The 20,478-nt window shown below is 43.6% G+C and overlaps 1 protein-coding gene across 1 annotated transcript in view; it reads left to right on the top strand.

Annotated features, from left to right (window-relative positions):
• C9H3orf49 (chromosome 9 C3orf49 homolog) overlaps nucleotides 1-19,848 on the top strand; it is a 49,028-nt gene extending 29,180 nt beyond the window's left edge. The window contains exons 4-5 of the mRNA XM_069205954.1: nucleotides 13,126-13,236; nucleotides 17,793-19,848. Coding sequence (XP_069062055.1) covers nucleotides 13,126-13,236; nucleotides 17,793-17,987 — 306 coding nt within the window. The 3' untranslated portion in view covers nucleotides 17,988-19,848. The remainder of the gene's footprint in view (nucleotides 1-13,125; nucleotides 13,237-17,792) is intronic.
• Nucleotides 19,849-20,478: the final 630 nt, after the last annotated feature.

Genomic DNA, 20,478 nt, shown 5'->3' with positions numbered 1-20,478 from the left:
GTGCTGGTGGGCCCACCTGCAACTACTGGCGCAAATTAAGCACTGCTTGCAGCACAGAATCTTTACCACCTTTTTCATTGGATAACCTGCATCCTTTTACTGTTTACATTCAGAGAGCCCCTTTTTTTAGAGCTCCATGGAAGTGTATGTCTTTTCTTGCTTTCTCTGTCCTGTGTTGTATCCCTCTTCAGATTTACATTTGTAAACTACAAAGAGAGACCAATTGGTCTTGCCAAAGCTTGATCTGTTTCTCGCCATTTAATTTAGAGCATTCAACCTTCAGTGGTGGGATGTTCTAATCTTATTATAGGCCTGCCTTACTCAATGCCCAACTCTAAACACTGCTTAGCTCAGCTAGACTCCCGTTAATTACTGGTACTGCTCTCAGCAGCAGACTGTAATGCTATAATACATGGCATTCAGCAATCCCTATATTAAAAACCTGTTTCTAATTTCTTTGTGATCAGTGACATGTGACATACCCGCTCGCTGATTATAAACAAAAGTTGTCATAACTGGATTATTTTAAGTTATTGCAGTCATGTCCTGGTGTCACAACACCTGCTGCAAGAGCCAGTAGCCAAGGTGCAAGGCATTTTAAGTCACATAGCAACTTTTTAAAGTAATGAAAATGAAAGTTGCCTTTCTTCTGCTTTATTTTTCTAGCTTACAGTGACTAGAAGAAAAAACATGATTATTACTTAGATAATTATAGAAACGTTAGAATCGTTCTGCATGTTTCTACACATTCTGATCAACTGCAGCTTTTTTTAAAGACTTGTATTGAACTGTTTTAATATCTTTTTGCAACATGTATCTACCAGGCTTTTAATGTGTTTAGTTTTGCACTCGTGGTTCCATTTTCATTCTTCATGTTTGCAAACATGCTCTTTCTTTCATATGAAAGAGCTACATACCAAGGTTTTAAGTGTTTTGTGGAAAAGCTGATGGTGTGACGATGTATTATACATGATAAAGTACTCCTTGCCATTTGCGGTAAGGACATTGCAATACACCTCGGAGTTTCATAACTTTATAAAAGAACTCAGCCTTTTGCTTCGTACCTCTATGTCGTTATGGAACTATTTGGTGACTTGCAATATCCTTATAATGTACGCCAGGGAGCTACTTTATTCCTTGTATTTCAGCAGCTATTATTCAGTGCTAAACTGTGTCACATATAATTCTTTAGTGATGTTGTTACTACTTAGCAGTATGATGTAACACTGCTTCTTTGAAAGAGATTGAGCTGTAGTCTGTGATAATCATTTTTGTCTAATATCTACTCCATGCATGACTAATTCTTTCCGGACTTTCAGCAAGTCAGCAGAGTGTAAATATGAGTATTTTGTTGCACATGTGTGAAATGCATGTGGATGCTTATCTGATACTGTAGGGCATTGGTATTGGGAAATATCAGAATTTGTGGATATATTTCTACAGCCCCTGGTGATAAATCTTCCATCATATATAAAAGATACAAAACATATTCGGAGCTTAATGAGTGACATACAATGGGAAACAGACATGATGATGGATGATGATTGGATGTGGTGGCACTCTATACAAGTATAAAATATGAGTTTGGTACAAAGGCGTTAAGACGTATGTTGAGTACAAGATCGGCCAGTTTACTGGAACACACAGAAATGTTATTAGAGATGATAGATCTAAATTTAAATCACAACTTTTTTCTATTCAATAATGAATGGTTCAGACAGAAACCGGCAGTGGCGATGGGATCAAGGTTTTCTCCCTCGTACACAAACCTCTTCATAGGGTGGTTTGAAGAAAAGTGGATCTGGTGAACTGGAGCAGCAGAATGGCAAACATATATTCTGTATATTGGGGACGAGACATAGATGACTGTTTTATGATCTGGACAGCTAGTTTAGTCCGGTTAAGGGAAAGCTTGGAATATTTGAATACCAACAATGCCAATATTAGATTCACATACAAACATAGCTCACTACACATAGAATATTTGGACGTGGAACCTTTTGGGAAGGTAATACGATTGAAAGTAAATTATATTGGAAACCAACCACATGCAACTCTGTCTTGCATGCAACAAGTGCACACCCCACATATCAAATTGAGGCAGTACCATTTGGGAAGATGATAAGGGCAAGACACAACTATAGCAAGAAGATGGATTTCCAGAAGGCTTGGCTGAAGTTGGAGTCAAAAGAGAAAATAAAGAAGACTACCGTACAAACCGGGAAATGATTAAAGACGCATGCCTTATTTACATTGTATTGGTGTAACAATCGTTAGATTGCTATTTTAAAGGGTTTAGGGTGTATTCCCTGTAAGAGCACCATCTTACAGATAAGCAGGGCAGGGACAAGAGAAAATAAAATAACGGGTATATAGGGTTGTGAGCACCAATTTTCTCCACCAAAACCACCTATTTATAAAAGCATTGACAATGGGAAGCATCAATAGATTCTTTCCTACCTTTATAGAAATATTGTCCATCTTCACAACTTCAGCGGTCTTTTCTAAAGACCGCCGAAGCCACGGGTGCCGAAATACCACCAGGGCTGGCGGTCTTAAGACCGCCCTAATATGACTGATCTCAGATGATAATACAGATATCTTAATAAGAATTTTTTAATGAATGTTTATGTATTCTGAATAATGGCTTTTGTAGAAAAATTAATAACGTAGAGAAATAATGTGTATGCTTGAAATTGTGACCTCAGAGATTGGCCATCAGTATTCACGAAATGTACTAAATCAATTGTTCCCAACCTTTTGATTTCTGTGGACCCCCACTTTAACATTAATGGAACCCAGGGACCGCCACTATATCATCATTGGAATCCGGGGACCCCCTCCTGAGTCATGACTGGAAGCTGGGGACCTAATTTGTCAATATTTGTTAATATTATTTAATTTTCTAAGCAGTCGCGGACCCTCTGAGAAGGCTTTGCGGACCCCCAGGGGTCCCCGGACCACAGGTTGGGAACCACTGTACTAAATAATGATTAATCTATATGAAATATTGAAAATGTACTAGACTAATGTAGTAATATGTCATATTAAGGCTTATGAATTGCGCTCTTGCTTATTAATTGTAGGCCTTAACTTAGCGAGTGTCTTGGCCTAGTTTTGCCAGGCCTCATGCAGAAGCTGTATTTCTTAGAGTTTAATGAAAAATGCTGACAGAGTGAACTAACTGTGAAATGCTCATTGTTTTAATAAAATGCTTAGCAGAGGCTTTCTATGAGAACCGACAGACAGGAGATGAGGTCTTTAGTAAAGTAACTAAATGTGTGTAAAGTGTGCAAAGGGTTCTTTCCCAGGACGCAAACAATGAAGAGACTAAATGGAGACGAAGATGCAACAATTTTGATACCTGACGAGCCAGATGATGAGGACATTGTAAAGCTGACCAATCAACGACATGTGAACTGAGAAATATTAGAATTCATAGATTTGGTAAAGTGAAATTACTGGGTAGAGTAATAACGTACGATTAATTGACCAATCAGAGATTGAGGGATGGTTTGGGGAACGTTGATATAACAACGTGACAGAGGGAAAAGACTTCAGACTTATCCTGATTTTGTTAGGTGATATTTAGGAAAGGAGATTCGAGATTCTGTCATTGGGCTTATACTCTCTGACTGAGAGCCTGATGTTTTGCTGATCGACTGATGACCTGAGGACGAAGACTGATTCTGCTTGCTGACCCATACCGTGGATAGGTAGATGTGACAATGACTAAATTGCATTTTCATGCCTTTTCTTTCTAGGTACCAACTGCGCTGACTTAGTATTTTGTTTAGATAGATGTTTTCCAGATTTGTGTTCTAAAATGTTTTGCATGTAGCCTCACACGCTGATGCTAACTGGAGTTAGTTAAGGTTACTTACATGACGACTGACAAAATCTAGGGACAAATGGTTGACAAACTATCTTGCTGAGCTTAATGGATGTCATAGTTTTACTGAATTGGGTTTAATTATGTTTTATGTTGATGCATTAGAATGTCTTTTGATTCATGCTTTGATTAGGTCACGTCTTCTGCGACTTGCTGATTAACAAGTATAATTTGAGTTGTTTTGATTAAAGTTGATGATTAAAATTTGTGACAGTATTGTTAATGAATATAGAATAAACTTACTAAACTTATATCTAAAGGTGTGGTTATTCATGACTGAAAAGTCATGGTGAGTGAAAATTATTGACTCCATTGATTGTTGGATTGAGTAATGTTTATTGTCTATTGTGTATTGATTTCTGATTTTGTATCGAAACTATGGTAAGAACACTCTATACGAATTAAAAGGTTCTTCGACCTATACGTGTTCCCTTGTAAGTTTACTTACCAAGGACTGACGTGCCAACACAGACTTCTGCTTGAAATCGGGTGGAATTCCGAGGCCAGTCGTGCTGGCAGTCGGAGGTACAGAGGCAGTACCGCAACGGGTACCGCCATACCAACAAGAGACCGCACAAAATTTTACAACCCGTAATACGGTGTGGAGGTGTCCAGATGGCGAGGTGCTGTTGGCGGTGGAAGCGCCAGGACCCGGATGACCTAATTGACAGACGACATAAGTGGATTGTCCGACAGGGGACGGGATGGGTGTGTGTGTGTGTGAGTGCGTGTGTGAATGTCGTGAATGCGGAGGGAGGATTGGTGTTTGTGGGTGTGTGCCTGTGTGCGTGTGAGTGAATATTTGTGGATGGGGTGAGGGGAGTGAGTGAGTATTTGTGGATAGGGGTGGGGAGTGAGTGTTTGTGGATGGGGTGATGGGGTGTGAGTTTGTGGATGGGGTGGTGGGTGAGTGAGTGTGGATGGAGAAGGGAGATGAGTGCATGAGTGCGTGTGTGCGGGTGTTCGCGATTGAGCAGATGGAAGGGGTGAGTGCGTGTATGCATGTGCATGTGTATGTAAGTGGACACGGAGGGGGGTTGTTTTTGTGTGAGTGAACATGGAGAGCTGGTGCATGTGTGTCAGTGGACGGGGAGAGCGGGTGACTGCGTGTATGCGATGCATGGGGGAGGGGGCGTGAATGTATGTATGCGCTGGGGGAGGAGGGTGAATGTATGTATGCTCTGGGGGGGAGTCTGAATGTATGTATGCACTTGGGGGTGGAGGTGTGAATGTATGTATGCCCTGGGAAGGGGAGTGTGAATGCGTGCGTGTATGTGGTGTTTGTCAATGTGAATGGGTGTGTATGTCGCATTTGCGTGGGTGAGTGGGGATGTGTTTGTGTCTAGAAGTGTGTGAGTGAATGTGTGCAGGTATGTGGACGTGTGTGCGAGTGTATCCTGGCCACAGGAATTATTATTCCTGTCACCAGGGTTCAAGACTGCCAGCTTTTTCTGTCAGTGCAACCACCAGAAAAATGCTGGTTGTCTCCCGCCTCGTGATAACACTAGCAGGATCACGCCATCCGCCATGCTGGAGGTGCTTACCTCCAGCCCAGCAGAACGCAGTAATGAGGTGGAACGGGTGAAGGCTTGGCGGTTTGGCTTTGGCCAAACCGCCAAACTCCTAATTTGGCGGTACTCACCATCGGCTATGACACCGCCACAGCCACCCTGGCTGTCTTCGAACCACCAGTGTCCTAATGAGGGCCATAATGTCCCTTTGAAGCTAATAATCTTTGTCTATGGCTGCTGCATAGAAGTTTCTGTGAAAAACAGATTTCTTGATTGTTTTTGCAGAGTTCCAATAAATTCTGAGCATTTTCAGAAACATTCTTTGTCAGCATCACAAAACGACGGAAGACTAAGTTGCATCAAAGCAAGCACTTGGCTACTCATCTGGGCACAGACACTTAAAGGTGTGTAATGCTAGGTGTGTGAGGGTGCATGAGCCCTGGCATCCAACCACGCAAGCTAAGAAGAGATACGTTTGAGGGTGGCATTTGGGTGCACAGAGTAGGGCTGTGGAGAAATATGAGCAAGTGGATCATAGAGTCCACGTTGCTCAATTTGTGCACGTTCTAAACATTTTGGGACTCAATCATGATCCCATTCTTTGTACTGCGTCGACGCATAAGGGGGCTGCGCATTTCTTTTTTCCATCCACGGAGCATATATTGAGTCGAAAAATCTCTGACGGTGGTGCATGTGCTGCTAAGAAATACAAAGAGGCAATTACTGCCTTATTTCTCAGTTCCGCTCTCTGAATGTGTTGCAAAGACCCCTTCTGCATGGCCACAGTACAGAGAACACGATCATGATTCCGGCCCTGAATGCTGACTTAGTACAGGGCGTGCAGTATAACTTAGTTTGTTTTAATGATTTTGACATAAAACGAAGTCCACTGTTTCCGAGGATTTATTTTGCCTTTTACTTCGGGATTTTATTCTTTTATTTCAATAGAAATTAAGAAGCATTCCTGTGAACTTTCAAATATTTTCTCAGGATTTAGAGTGTTCTTATCTATGACCTTGGTAACGTCTGTCCATATTTGTTGCTCTAAAGGAACACGCCTCAATAACCTAAAAGCCTATCAGCGTATTTATCCATAGATGGTTGCCCTGCATTGACCTCTTCACAATTCGACATGCTTGAGTTCGTATTTTAATGTTTTTGTTTCTTCAGAATTATGTTCCAATTCATTTCTCATCAGACAATACGATTCATGGAACGATTCAATTACATTCTTACTCATACAAGTGTCTTCAATGTATTTTAGATACATCAAACGTGTTTGCAAGTTAAAAGGAAAATAACATTTATAAATGGTAGATTGTTCTCTATGATCACCAGCCATAGACGTTTGGTTTGAAAAATATTTGCGAACTATTTCCAAATTTAAAACAAATCTGATTGGCTTATTGTGCGTATTTACCCATTGTGCTTTTGTTATTTATTGACCGTGATCGGTAAGCAGTTAGTCTGTGGGCAGTTCACAAATTGCTGCATTGAGATTGGCTGTTGTGACTTGCATATTTCTTTTTCACCTGCCATTGCTCGATGCGAAGCCTCAGAGCGAGGAGATATGGACTAGGTGATCACAGAGGTCTGTGAACATGTTCGCTTTTTATTAGTTCTCTGAAGCATGCTCTTGGTCATGTGAGCACTGTACAAGCCCATCACATACATATATTATTATAAAACATAGAAATGAGAGAAGAACTTTCAAAAGTAAGTTATTATTTTGTGAAGTCACTTCAATAGTAACTCTTCCTCATACTAGAGGATAGTTCAGATTCTAATTGACAAAGTACCTGATGTACATAGGACAGGTCATCAGGTCATTAATAGTGGTCTGAAATTACCCACCTACTTATTTGCAACCTGTCTCTATCTTTGCAATCTGACTTGTGTACAAATAGTTCACATCACAAAATCTCCAGACACACTATGTTGCAGACAAACAAAAGTCGTAGCACTCGTGGTATAAAAACAGAGTTAGATTGTACGTATATCCAGTCTTCTTCGTAAATTATCAACCAAACTTGTGTTTGTATCAAGGTCCAAGTTTTATTAGTACTGTTCAGAAATCCTCCAAAGGAACAGCCTATTTATAATGTTCAGATATCCTCCATAAGAACAGCCAACACGTGTTTCATCCTCTGAGAAGTATCTCTCATTAAGGACTTCATCAGGGCTTACTGTACTTCATATATTCACAATAATCATATCGTTAGGTAGTCATCGAATATTATCTCCATCAAAGTGTCAGAGTGACTCAATATCGGAAAAAAGGGGAAAAACGCCGCGCGGTCTTATTCACCCGCAGTGTTCCCGAATCTAGTGGCCGCAGTGTATATGTTGCAGAGCTACCCGCCGAATGAATGTTAATTAGGCAGCTCACTATTTGAGACCCCCTTTGTGATGAGCTACAAACACCACAATGGTGGCCAGCAAGGAGCATCAAAGTATCATGCTTGTGTTTTTAATCCCAGATCCGAAAACTTGTGTTTTTCAAAGTGCTCCATAAATGAGGTCACAGATTAGTTCCTCTGGCGGTTATATGTCGGAACCACGGGTGCCTAAACCACCCGTGGCTCAACAACGAGGTCAGAACAACGACCTCGTTCTAAACACTAATGCCTTTACCACGAATGCGTTTACAACGATTTTACCGTTGCAAACGCATTCCTGGTAAAGGCATTACCAATCAGCATGCACAACCCAGCATGCTTCCACCCAGCCCCCCACCCCTTAAACCTAAACCCTGACCCCCCCTAAACTCTAATCACCTCCAGCCCCCACCCCACCCCAAAAACTAAAAGTACCCAGAGTCCCCACCCACCCCTAAAACCTAAACCCTGCCCCCCTAAACCCTAATCACCCCCACCCACTGCCCCCCAAAACAGCCCCTGTCCCAGCCCAACTTACCTCCTCCTTCACCGTGTCCACTCCAACTCCCTTCTGTACCTTAACCACGCATTTACGTTGTTCAGACATGCATGGTTAAGGTACCGAAACCAGGGAGTCATGGAAAACGAAAGCATTGTTTTGCTTTTGTTTTTCACAACCTCGTGGTTCCGGACTCGTTCTTCCGGGTGTTTCCCTCCTCTGGCAATAATCCCTGTGAATAGTTTACAGGAAAGAGAATATTGCCATTCATGTACATTCTGCATCTTTACTTGTTGTGGGAAAACAGGGCTGATTGCAGAGCCCCCCTAACTTTTTCCACTTTTTGCTGGTGTTTTCCTGACTCTGATGGTGCCCTGGGTAGTGCTAACCAGTCCCAGGGCCTGTGCTCTGTGTAAAATGGATATGCACATTAGGCTAATTATAATTGGCTAAGTTAACCTACCTATAAGTCCCTAGTATATGGTAGGGCATGTAGGTTTAGGGACCACAGCATAGGTGGTGCACGCATAGGGGCACTGCTGAGGTGCCCAGTGTCATTTTAAAGGCACGCCTGCCATGCTGGCTGCTTTTAAATTAAAGTTATGTGCAAATTAGACTTTGGAATTAAAAGTAGTTCCAAAGTCTTAAACCACCTTCTTTTTACATATAAATCACCCCTAAGGTGTGCCCTATGTGCCCCTAGGGCTGGGTGCCATGTAACTATAAGCAGGGACTTTATAAAAATAGTTTTATAAGCCCTGGTGAGGTAAAAACAGCCAAATTCGTTTTTCCCTCATTGTAGTAAATGGCCTTCATAGGCTAGAATGGGGAGACTTTATTTTAATTTTTAAAGTCTCCTTAAATGATGCATACCAAGAATTCGGTATCAAATTAATTGTTGTAATAAATCCCACAACTTCCAGTTGTGGGATTTAATATAACTTGTTCAGTTAAAGAGTTTTAAACTTTACCTGAAAAGTTGCCAATTTCAGCCCTACATTGTTTTTGCTGCTGTGCTCTGATTGGCCAGCATCTAGCAGCTTGGACAAGCTGCCTTGATGAGGTGTGAAGTGGCCTGGCTTCACACAAAGGAATGTGCCTGTGGGAAGGAATCTCCCCTCAGCAGATGGTGAGGCAGGAAGGGGGAGGGCTGCCAATCTGGTCTTCAAAGGCAGAGAAGGACATTTGGAGCAACCAGCAACACCCCCACATCCTGCAACCCCAGACAACTAGGTGCCCCCTTGATTAGATTAGGAGAGGGCAGGAGAGGGGTGTGTTTATGATTTTTAGCCACACCAGTGGGTGGGCTCAGCCAGATGTAACCTCCAAAAATCAGATTCAGCCATGATGGATTTTTAGAGAATGTTGTCTCCTGGGATTGATTTTTGCCACACTTCCCAGGAAGTGGTCATCACAGAGGGAAGGACCCTGCACCTGATTGGAGAACCAGGACCCCCTGCTATTCACCCAGGAGCAAGGATAAAACTGGCAGACCTGCACCCACACCTCAGTTCCCTACCACATCCAACAAGGAAGAACAACAGAAGAAGAAGGACTGCCCTGCTGGACCCTGGCCTGCACCTGGAACCTGCACTCAGAAGGACTGCACCAGCTGCACACTTGGGCTTCACCACAAGAAGGACTTTGCCTGGCTTCAACTGGTTCAAGGAGGGACTCCCTGTTTGCTACAGGTGAATAATTGCTATCCAGAGTCCCCTGCACCAACTCCTGAAGAAAGCGACCTGCTGACCACTGTCCAGTGGCCAAAAAGAAGTTTGCGCCAGGTGCATTCTGGGAGTTGTAGTCCGCACCCCCCAAGGACCATCTCAGAACTTCTGGACCCTTGGGGTGAGCTGTGGACCCCAAAAGAACCTTAAAAGGACATCTGGGAGAAGCCCCAGAAGTTTGGAGAAGTTTGGACAACTTTTGTAAAAAAGCTCCATAGAGGGACCGACCCGCCGCGGCAAACCTAGCCGGCTTGCCTCAACCGCGACCCCGCCTGATTTGCTGGTTCGTCCCGGTAAAGAAAATCTCTGAAAAAGAGACTAAGTCCGAAGGTAAAACGTTGACCGGGACCTCCCAGCCAGCGTATCCGAGGAGGGCTCCATGGACATCGGATCAAGATCCAGGTTTACCCCGGTCGAAGGATTTTCACCTCGAAAAAACAACTAAGTCCGAAGGTAAAAAGCTCCACCGAGGATTCCAGCATCGCGTATCCGGAGAAGGGCTCCAGGAGGTCGGATTGGACTGGCAGGTTCATCCCGCTGAAGAAAATCTTCGAAAAAGAGACTAAGGGGGTTATTCTAACTTTGGAGGAGTGTTAATCCGTCCCAAAAGTGACGGTAAAGTGACGGATATACCACCAGCCGTATTACGAGTTCCATAGGATATAATGGACTCGTAATACGGCTGGTGGTAAATCCGTCACTTTTCCGTCACTTTTGGGACGGATTAACACCTCCTCCAAAGTTAGAATAACCCCCTAAGTGTGAATTTAAACTTTTAACCGAGGCCTCTCGCGGCCTGTAGCCGAGCGGGGCTCTATCGCGGTCAGCCTGAAACTTTGACTTTGCCCCGGTCGAGGTGCAACCAGATGACCCGATTGGCGCTTTTTGTTTCTAGGCGCTAAAAGAAAAAAAATTCTTTAAAAATTCAGATCTCCGGTTCCCCTTATCTGATTTTATTCGTTTTGGTGTAATTTTAAAGATCAAAATATAATCTATTTTTATAAATTGGTTTTGGATTTTTAAACTGTTTCCTGTGTTTTATTTAATTACTGTTTTGTGATATTTGAATGCTTTACACTCTGTCTCCTAAGTTAATCCTTGACGCTCGTTGCCAAGCTACCAAGGGTTGAGCTGGGTTTAATTTACTGAGACCTAACTGGACCTTAGTGGAGGTTAGTGGCCTATTGCTAAGTGTAGGTACCCACCTGCCCTTACCAATAACCCATTTTCCAACACTTGTGACAATACACCCGTCCACTAGACCCTGTAGCCCTACTTGAAAACGTCAGCTGTGAAGGTTGCAAGCAGGCTGCGCACAAGCAGTCTAGAATTAATGGTCATTAGAGTGATAAAGACTTTTAGAAATAGGGCATCAGTTCGCAAAGTTCGTTAATATCACAAAGTCAGTTTTGCATTTCAGTAATATGCAACCCTTTGTTTATCAATATATTGCAAATTAATAAATCTATGTTACACCAAAGAAAACCCTCATTAAGACCCTGGCGGTCCGAAGACCGCCAGGGCGGCTGTGGCGATGTCACTGCCAACGGGCCGGAGGTGAACACCGCCAAATAAAGAGTTTGGTGGTTTGGCCAAAGCCAAACCGCCGAGCCTCCACCTGTCCCGCCACATTACCGCATTCCGCCAGGCTGGAAGTGAGCACCTCTAGCACGGCGGATGGTGTATTAGCCACTAGTGGTATCACGAGGCCGGAGATTGCCAGCATTTTTCTAGTGGTCTGACTGACAGAAAAAGCTGGCAGTTTTGCACTCTGCCAACAGGAATAAGCATTCCTGTGGCCAGGTACACTCGCAAACACCTCCACATGCCCACACACATGGACTCACACAATTCTACACACAAACACACCCTCACCCAAATGCGACATACACACCCATTCACACTGACAAATACCGCAAACATGCATGCATTCACTCCCCCAGAACATACATACATTCAGACCCCCCTTCCCCAGCGCATACATAAATTCACACCCTCCTCCCCACCAATGCATACATACATTCACAGCCCCCTGCACTGCATACACTCGCTCACCCACTCTCCCCGTCCACTGACACACAAGCACCCGCTCTTCCCATTCACTCACACAAACATGCACCACCCTCCCCGGTTCACTCACAGAAAACACGCACCCCCCTCCCCGGTTCACTCACACAAACAAGTACCCTCTCTCCCTGTCCACTGACACAAACACACCACAGTTCACTCACACATACACGCACTCCCCTCCCCCTTACACTTACATACACATGCACACACATATACGCATTCACCCCTTCCATCACACTCACGCACTCAATCGCTCACACCTACACATGCACTCATGCACTCACCCCTCTCCCCATCCACAAACACTCACACAGCCCCCACCCCATCTACAAACACTCACTCACCCCCTCACCCTGTCCACAAACATTCACTCAAACATGCAAACACGCCCCCACAAACACCTCCTTCACACCACATTCACACACACACGCACTCACACACACACACACACCTCCCCTGTCTGATGATCCACTTACCTTGTCTGTCGGAGAGTTCATCCGGGAGGGGATGTGTCCACCACCAGCAGCACCTCGCCATCTGAACACTGCCACACAGTATTCTGGGTTATAATATGGTGTGCGGTCTCTTTTTGGAGTAGCAGTACCGCCTTTGCACTGCCGACTGCCCGCACGATTGGTCTCGGAATTCCACCTGATTTCAGGCGGAAGTCAGAGATCAGTCGTATTGGAACGGTTTGAAGACTGCATGCACTGGTGGTATTTTGGCGCCCGCCGCTTCAGCAACCTTTGGAAAGGACCGCCGAAGTCATGATGAGGGCCTATATTTAGTATATATAATAAATATATTTAATACACGTTAAATTACTGCCTCTTTCTAGCTAGAAAATATAAGTGCATTTGGTTTCAAAAAGCCTTGCACACATTTTTATACTGAAGACGTTGTTTGATAGTCATGGATATTTTAAGTCATTCTTTGTAATAAACAACATGAATGTTGCCTATTTTATTAAAATGGCACTAATAAGAGTTGTTTCACTGAGCAAACGTGCAAATAAAAATGTTAATAATATTTTTGTAACATTTATTAGATTCCTTATCAACCTAAAAAGAAGCATTTCCGTGGTGTCAAAAAGAAAAACAAGAAAGTGGATAACAGCAGAAGACACTCGGATTTAACTATTGGAAATCTTCAAATGCAGGTAATGGTCTCAGCTAACAAATTAATGATGAAGATGAACTTTCAAACATAAAAACAAATAAATATATATATATATATATATATATATATATATATATATATATATATATATATATATGATAGTCAACACTGTGCGCATATGTGCAGTAACATAACAATTTGCATTTTGTAAGGAAAATCCACATTTCCCTATGTTTTCACTAAGACTAGCTGCATGGCATGTATTTCAGTTTCAAATGTAATACATTCATTAAGACTTTTTATTTAGCATGGCCTCGGTAGTCTATAGAGTATATGTCACTTCATCCTTCTTCTTGATCCTTATATCACGAGATGTGTACGTGTCCTCAGAACGACACCCACTCCTGTCCCTTTAAATAATGTAGCTCGTCTTTAAAAAAAAAAAATTCCTTGATCCACATCTGGAGTTGTCTGAATCTGATGGAAAATTGCTGCAGAAGTCATCCATAAGCTCGAAAACTGACTGGAACATCTAAGCAGATTTCCGTTAATACATTTTTAAATGTATCATCACTTTTAAGTGATGAAGAAAAGTATATTGTATAATTATGCCTTTGATTTAGGAACCTTACAAGAAGAGAGTATTGCTTTAGAGAAATAGTGATTAGAATATTTGATGAGAGTGGGCTACGAGCAAGCATTGGCAATCGCGCTTTTTCGGATTTGCAAACAAAAACGCAATATGCAAAAAAATCAATAATATTAAAAAAATGTACAAAGAAACAAATATCCCAGAAGCACAGGATTTTTCCTTTTAAGGCGACTGTGTACATGTGGTCTATCAAATTACCATCACTGAAAGTACATAAGTGTAGGAAATGTGAGTATTAAAAACTGGTTCTATACATTTCTATATAACATCAGCTGTGCAATGAACTACATGCACCAGTCCTACTGTTTGGAGTGCATGTGATAATGCAGTTTTAAGTGCATTGAATCTAGTTATTTAGACCCCACTAATAATGTCCTAAAGGTAGGGACCGCTGGGTTTCTTGTCAAGGTCGACCTTAATTATTATATTTGATAAAGTGACTGTATGGCGAGGATGATTTTTGTGCCTTTTTTATCCTGTTTTCCTTTACAATCTTACGTCAATGTGTTTCTATGCCTCATGACTTGGGGGCTCTCCTCAAGACAAGGGCTAGTGTGCTGGGTGTAGAGAATTCAGTCGAGGGGTACTGAGTGCCAAATAGGTTGATAGAAGCATACCCTGATGAGATTGGTCCACACAAGTGTGAAAGTGTCCTTTGAATTGAAATGTTTGCAGCTCTATCATCAGCTGAAGCAGTGTCAAAGGATTGCTTTGCGGACACCCCCAAAATGAGATATAATTCTCACACAATCTGAGATGTGTTTCCTGAGGCAAGAGGCACCACATAGGGCATCAATACTGATGCTGTGCCCTACAAGAATTACAAGCAAATGCATAAGCTTCACTGCAAAAAAAAAATACCATCAAAGGTCAACACCATTTCTAGGGGCTATGCAAGTTTTATCCAGAAACAGCCATTGGAGTTGCATCATAAATCACAAGAGAAGACACTGAGGCACACAGGCTTTGTTATGACTCAGAAGAGTCTGATTCAGAGTCTTAAAAAGCAACCAGTGTGGAGTTAATTGGCAAGTAACTGCATTATCAGCAGGGGTGTCATAGTGGAATGTCATAGAATATAAGGCCCTCATCATGACTTCGGCGCATTTTTCCAAAGACCGCCGAAGCCGTGGCCACCGAAATAGCGCGAGTGCTGGCGGTCTTAAGAATGCCTAAATACGACTGATCTCTGGCTTATGCCCGAAATCGGGTGGAATTACGAGACCAGGTGTGATGGTGGTAAGGGGTGCTGAGGCAGTATCACCACTGGTACCGCCACGCAAAAAAAAAAACTGCACACAGTATTACAACCCGTAATACGATGTGGCGGTATCCAGATGGCGAGGCGCTGCCGGCGGTGGAAGCGCCAGGACCTGTCCCCTCCCGGACGACCACCTCGACAGGCGAGGTAAGTGGACTGTCTGACAGGGGAGGGGTGTGTGTGTGTGCATGTGTGAGTGTGTGCATGTGTAAAGGTCATGAATGCGGGGGAGGTGGGTGTTTGTGGGTGCATGTCTGCGTGTGTGAGTGAATGTTTGTGGATGGGGTGAGGGAGTGAGTGAGGGTTTGTGGATGGGATGGGTTGGGGTGTGTGTGAGTGTTTGTGGATGTGGAGGAGGTGAGTGCATTAGTGCGTGTGTGTGAGCGATTGAGTGCATGAGTGCGATTGAGCGGATGGAAGGGGTCAATGCGTGTGCATGTGTATGTAAGTGGACGAGGGAGGGGGTGCGTGTATGTGTGAGTGAACCGGGGAGGGTGTGCTTGTTTTTGTGAGTGAGCGTGGAGGGCAGGTGCATTTTTGTGTGTGAACCGGGGCTGTGTGTGTATGTTTGTGTGAGTGAACAGGGAGAGCGGGTGCGTGTGTGTCAGTGGACGGGAGAGCGGGTGAATGCGTGCACGCGGAGCGGGGGAGGGGGTGTGAATGTATGCATGCTCGTGGGAAAGGAGGGAGGTGTGAATGTATGTATGCGCTGGGGAGGGGAGAGTGGATGCATGCGTGTATGCGGTGTAAGTGTGAATGGGTGTGTAAGTCACGTTTGCATGGGTGAGTGGTGGTGTGTATGTGTGTAAAAGTGTGTGAGTGTAGGTGTTCAGGTATGTGGGCATGTGTGCTTATTCCTGTCGCCAGGGTGCAAGACTGCCAGCTTTTTCTGGTGGTGCGACTGCCAGAAAAATGCTGGTGGTCTCCCGCCTCGTGAAACCACTAGCGATATCACACCATCCACCTTGCTGGAGGTGCTCACCTCCAGCCCGACGGAACGCCGTAATGTGGCAGGACGGGTGGGGGCTCAGCAGTTTGGCTTCAGCCAAACCGCCAAACTTCTTATTTGGCGGTATTCACTGCCGGCCCATTGGCAGTGACACGCCACAGCCGCCCTGGTTGTCTTCGGACCGCCAGAGTTGTAATGAGGGTCAAAATCTGGCAGACTGGACACTGGAGAGCCGATTTCCAAGATGTCTGTGTTCTGATCGGGGTCCCAGAGCTGCAAACACACTCCGGCACGAATATCTGCAATCCTGCCAAAATCAGACATCAATGACTGGCCCTGTGTACCCAAAACGCACTGTGCATTGGAAGTTGATGGCCACTGTGAGAAATGAAGAGCTACGAGTCTACTGGAGCTGCATTAATGGAAAGACAGATTGGCTGTGTCTGTTGGGCCTAAAGGCTTTGAGGCTGCCTGCGTGCCTTCAAGTAGGAGCATCTGCTCACCTCTCTGTGTGGACTGTCCCCTAACCAGGCCTATGTTCTCCAGGTGCCAAGAACTGCACTTGTGTGGGTTACAAGGCAAGCCCAGGCCCAGTTGCTGAGGTGCACTGCTTAGCCCAGTGCTCTGGGTGGCAGAGATCAGAGTTCCCTTGTGAGAGGCCCAGACTGGTAGCGGACATCTTTGCATAATTCATGGAGCTGTGCCTGGGATACTGAATGGTATATCCCAAAGTCATGGGTGAATGAGCCTGCATGATGGGCCAATGCATAGACCTACAGTGTTGAGAGTAAGACAGTCCCAGGGACGGATGTGAATTTCAGCTTGTGATTCATTGCTAGCTCATAGGGTGAGTTCGTATTAGTTCAACACACCAGTTGGATACTGGAACCTGTTGGTCCTACCCAGAATAGGTGGGCAGGGGGCTTGTGACATGATGGGTAGTAGGAAAATTGGGGTATGCTAACATTAGGGGTGGTCGGAGTGGGTGGGGAGGCTTTTGGGAAGACGTTTTATATTGCTAACATCATTCAAAAATGTGACTGATGAACCATATCCTCATGATACGTAGGCCCAGATTTAAGAGGGCCTAGCGCGTCCTTGCGGCGCATTAGCGTAATTTTTTATGAAGCTAATGTGGCCCAACGAGGCCAAATTTGCAGCGCCATATTTACAAAGTGGCGCAATGTATGCTTTGCGCCACTTTGTAACACTTTGCGCAACATTATGCCTGCGCCAGGCATAATGTATGCAAGGGGAACGTTCCCCTGTTAGGGGGACCGCAAAAATGGCACAGTGGAATGTAAGAGATTCCACTGTGCCATTTTTTGCAGCTATTTTTAACGCCTGCACAGAGCAGGCATTAAAAGGGGGCATACCATTGTTTTCAATGGGCCCCTATGTACTCGGCAGGATTAGCGCCAACATTTTGCATGGTGCGCCGTACATTAAACACGGTGCACTCATGGTGGCAGTAGGGAGTCGCTAATGGGCCCAAAGAAAGTGGTGCTGCATTGGTTGCAGTACCACTTTTCTTAAATTCGGGCCGTAGTATTATGCGACAAGGTGGTAGGAGTTCATCGGAGTAATTTGGGTCTTTTTCTGATCAAAAATGCTGTAATTCGTTTCTGAAATATTTCTATCGTACTCATTTCACTTAGACTGATGATCTCATAGATATAGCTGCCTGTATATTTATTGCTAATATAATATTTCTATTGCATTATTTTCACTTAGGTTGACGAGCTCATAGATACAGTTGCTGAAAAATCAACAAAGCTGCTCGCGCAAAGACAAGCTGAACTGCTGAAGTGCGAGTGTCTGGGAGATGAGATAGCTCAGACATCAAAGCAATTTGAACGGGTTTCAAAGAGGAGCACGCGGAAGTACAGATTGAAAAGCATGTGCTTTCCTTGCGCCTGCTGCTGCTAAGACTGTGCTGCGGGAAACTGCGGAAATAAAATTGTTAAACACGGCTTTATGCTCGTCGTGTCATCGTCGGCTGGGAAAGAAATTCAATGAGTATGAGTAGGAAACGCTGTCTCAAAATAGTCAGAGGAGTAAGCGGGCATGTCTGGGAAAAGTTTGGCAGCAAATATTTTACTCCAGCTGTAGATGACGGCTGATTAATGCCCACACCAGACACGTGTTCTCGTTGGCAAACATCACCTACTTGGATAGCTCATTCAATTAAATGGATACATAGTATATTAGCAACCACCTTTTGTTGACACAATTGTATTAGAAACTAACAGGGGTAGGGCAATTGAGCAGGATGATTGTGAGGTGAGGGCTTTTTATTCCACTGCAGTTCCGTTCCTTTGTTAACTAAGGTTTATGGGACAGCATTGGAGAGGTTTCCCTCCCAGAGCACCGGCAGTCCTGTCCACCTTCCTATGTGCTCTCACCCAAATTACGAGGGCGGGGGAAGGCTGACACACCTGAAGGTGGTATGTGCACGAGCTCTTCCACTTGGTCTGCCATTGGTCAGCGGTGACTCTTCAAAAAAATGCTTTTGGGTTTGTTGCTCTTTATAGTCTGGCAAGTCCACCACCAATAATACCTATGTGTAATACCTGCATTTAAACCATGGCAGTACAAATAAATCCCCGAATTGATCTGATTCATACAGGGAAAAAGCTGTCAGGACTTTAACAACGTTTGTAATGTGGGTATTGGAATGACGTGCACAATTTGAGGTACACTTTCATTACCCACATCTTTAACCCTGAGCTGACTCCTGCCACAGTAATGTGCACCACCTCCGAATTAAAACATCTGCTTTGGGTGTGAAAATTTTCTGAAGGAGATGGGCATTTGATTACTAGTGTGGCAGAGAGACTAGAACATCCAGCTGCTAGTCTTAGAGGACTTTAGGTATGCGCCATAACCTTCTGATATATAAACTAGAACATTACAAACATATTTTGAAGTAGAAGGGTGCCAACACTGTTGCCTATCCAAGACTATCAGTTTAATAGCTATTTTCTACGTGGTGAATTACTTTGTCAGAAACAACCCTCAATTTCGTTTGACCTCACATTGCAAAGATACAACTGTAGGCTTCAGGATCCTGAAAGATCATAGCTCCATGGTCAACAACATCTTCAATGAGAATGTGTGAAATTGACCATCGTTTACATTATGCTTCTTAAGTTTGAGGTGCAAATTCGATGAGTTTCCTTTGTACTGCTGTGGTGCACGAGGTCATTGCAAAACAGAAACAAGTTAAAATGAAGACTTAGTTGGATAGATTTGATTGAGAAATATGCTCTTTTGAACTGCAGCAGCTTACTCATTTTAGCCAGGTTGTACAAGCATATCTTTATGGTAGTAGCATGAATAGAAGACACAGCATAACGATGTTTTATTGCACTTTGTCAGACAGGAACAGGAAGTTGGTATGTTGTACTTTGCCCTTCTTTTTGTTTCCCAAAACACTATTTACAAGCATTTTCATACCCTTTACGAAAGAGCAGTACAAAAAGAATGCATTAACCCCTATTTTGCTCTCAACAATTCGCTGATTATAGATGCAATTGCTGGAAACACTTGAATTGCATTGATGATGAAAGATATTAGTTTGGTAACATTGCAGTTTGAGTTTAATTGCCCAAGAGTATAGGCCTGTATCTGCTCGAATCTAGGAAAGTCTGAAAATAAATTGTATCAGGAAATTCGAGATTAGGGGAAGGTTGAATTGTTTTTGTTGTAAGTTTTCAGAAATGTACAGTACGTATTGTTAATAATTACAGAAAGCACGCTGCAAATGAATAAATTATCAGCAACTGAATATTTGCACAGTTTCAATACATTTGGCTTAACTAAAAGAATTTCATCTCCTCTTAAGGGAATTTCATAGGCAGGAATATTTAAAACAGTGATGCAGTGGTGAAAGCTGCTTGGGAAACCAAAACATTATAAAGGTATCGGGTCTCCAGAAAATCATCTGCATGTACCAATTTCAAGCATACCCAAGCATCAGTAGAGATCTGAACACATCTCAGAGCCAATGTTGTCTGTGTCAGGATTAGAGAAATACCAATATTTAGTATGCCTGCAGTATGAAAACAATGTTTACATCTATTAACATGTACTAGAACATTGGAATGTTGGGAGCTCAATTGAAAACAATGGAGTGCTCCAGGCTTCTAAAGGTGGGTAGGAGCCCGGAGCTTCAACATTACAATGTTGTCGTTCACAGCTGAGGAGCTCGATAGGATTTGAATCCTCCGTAGCTCGGCTATACCGGCATTGAAATCTTGCTCCCTTGTTAAAGCCCATCACCTTCGGCTCAGGTCTTTAACTCTGGAACGGGCCTTTAATGGCCAGATAGAGCCTGCGACTGTAGCTATAGGGCTATATTAGAACATTGGAACTTTGCAAGCTCCATTAAACACAATGAAGTGGCTAAGTGCTAAAT

This window comes from Pleurodeles waltl, chromosome 9 (genome assembly GCF_031143425.1).
Source record: "Pleurodeles waltl isolate 20211129_DDA chromosome 9, aPleWal1.hap1.20221129, whole genome shotgun sequence".
Taxonomy (NCBI): Eukaryota; Metazoa; Chordata; class Amphibia; order Caudata; family Salamandridae; genus Pleurodeles; species Pleurodeles waltl.
Note: the sequence above shows the minus strand (reverse complement) of the source record. Positions and strands in the feature narration are given on the sequence as shown.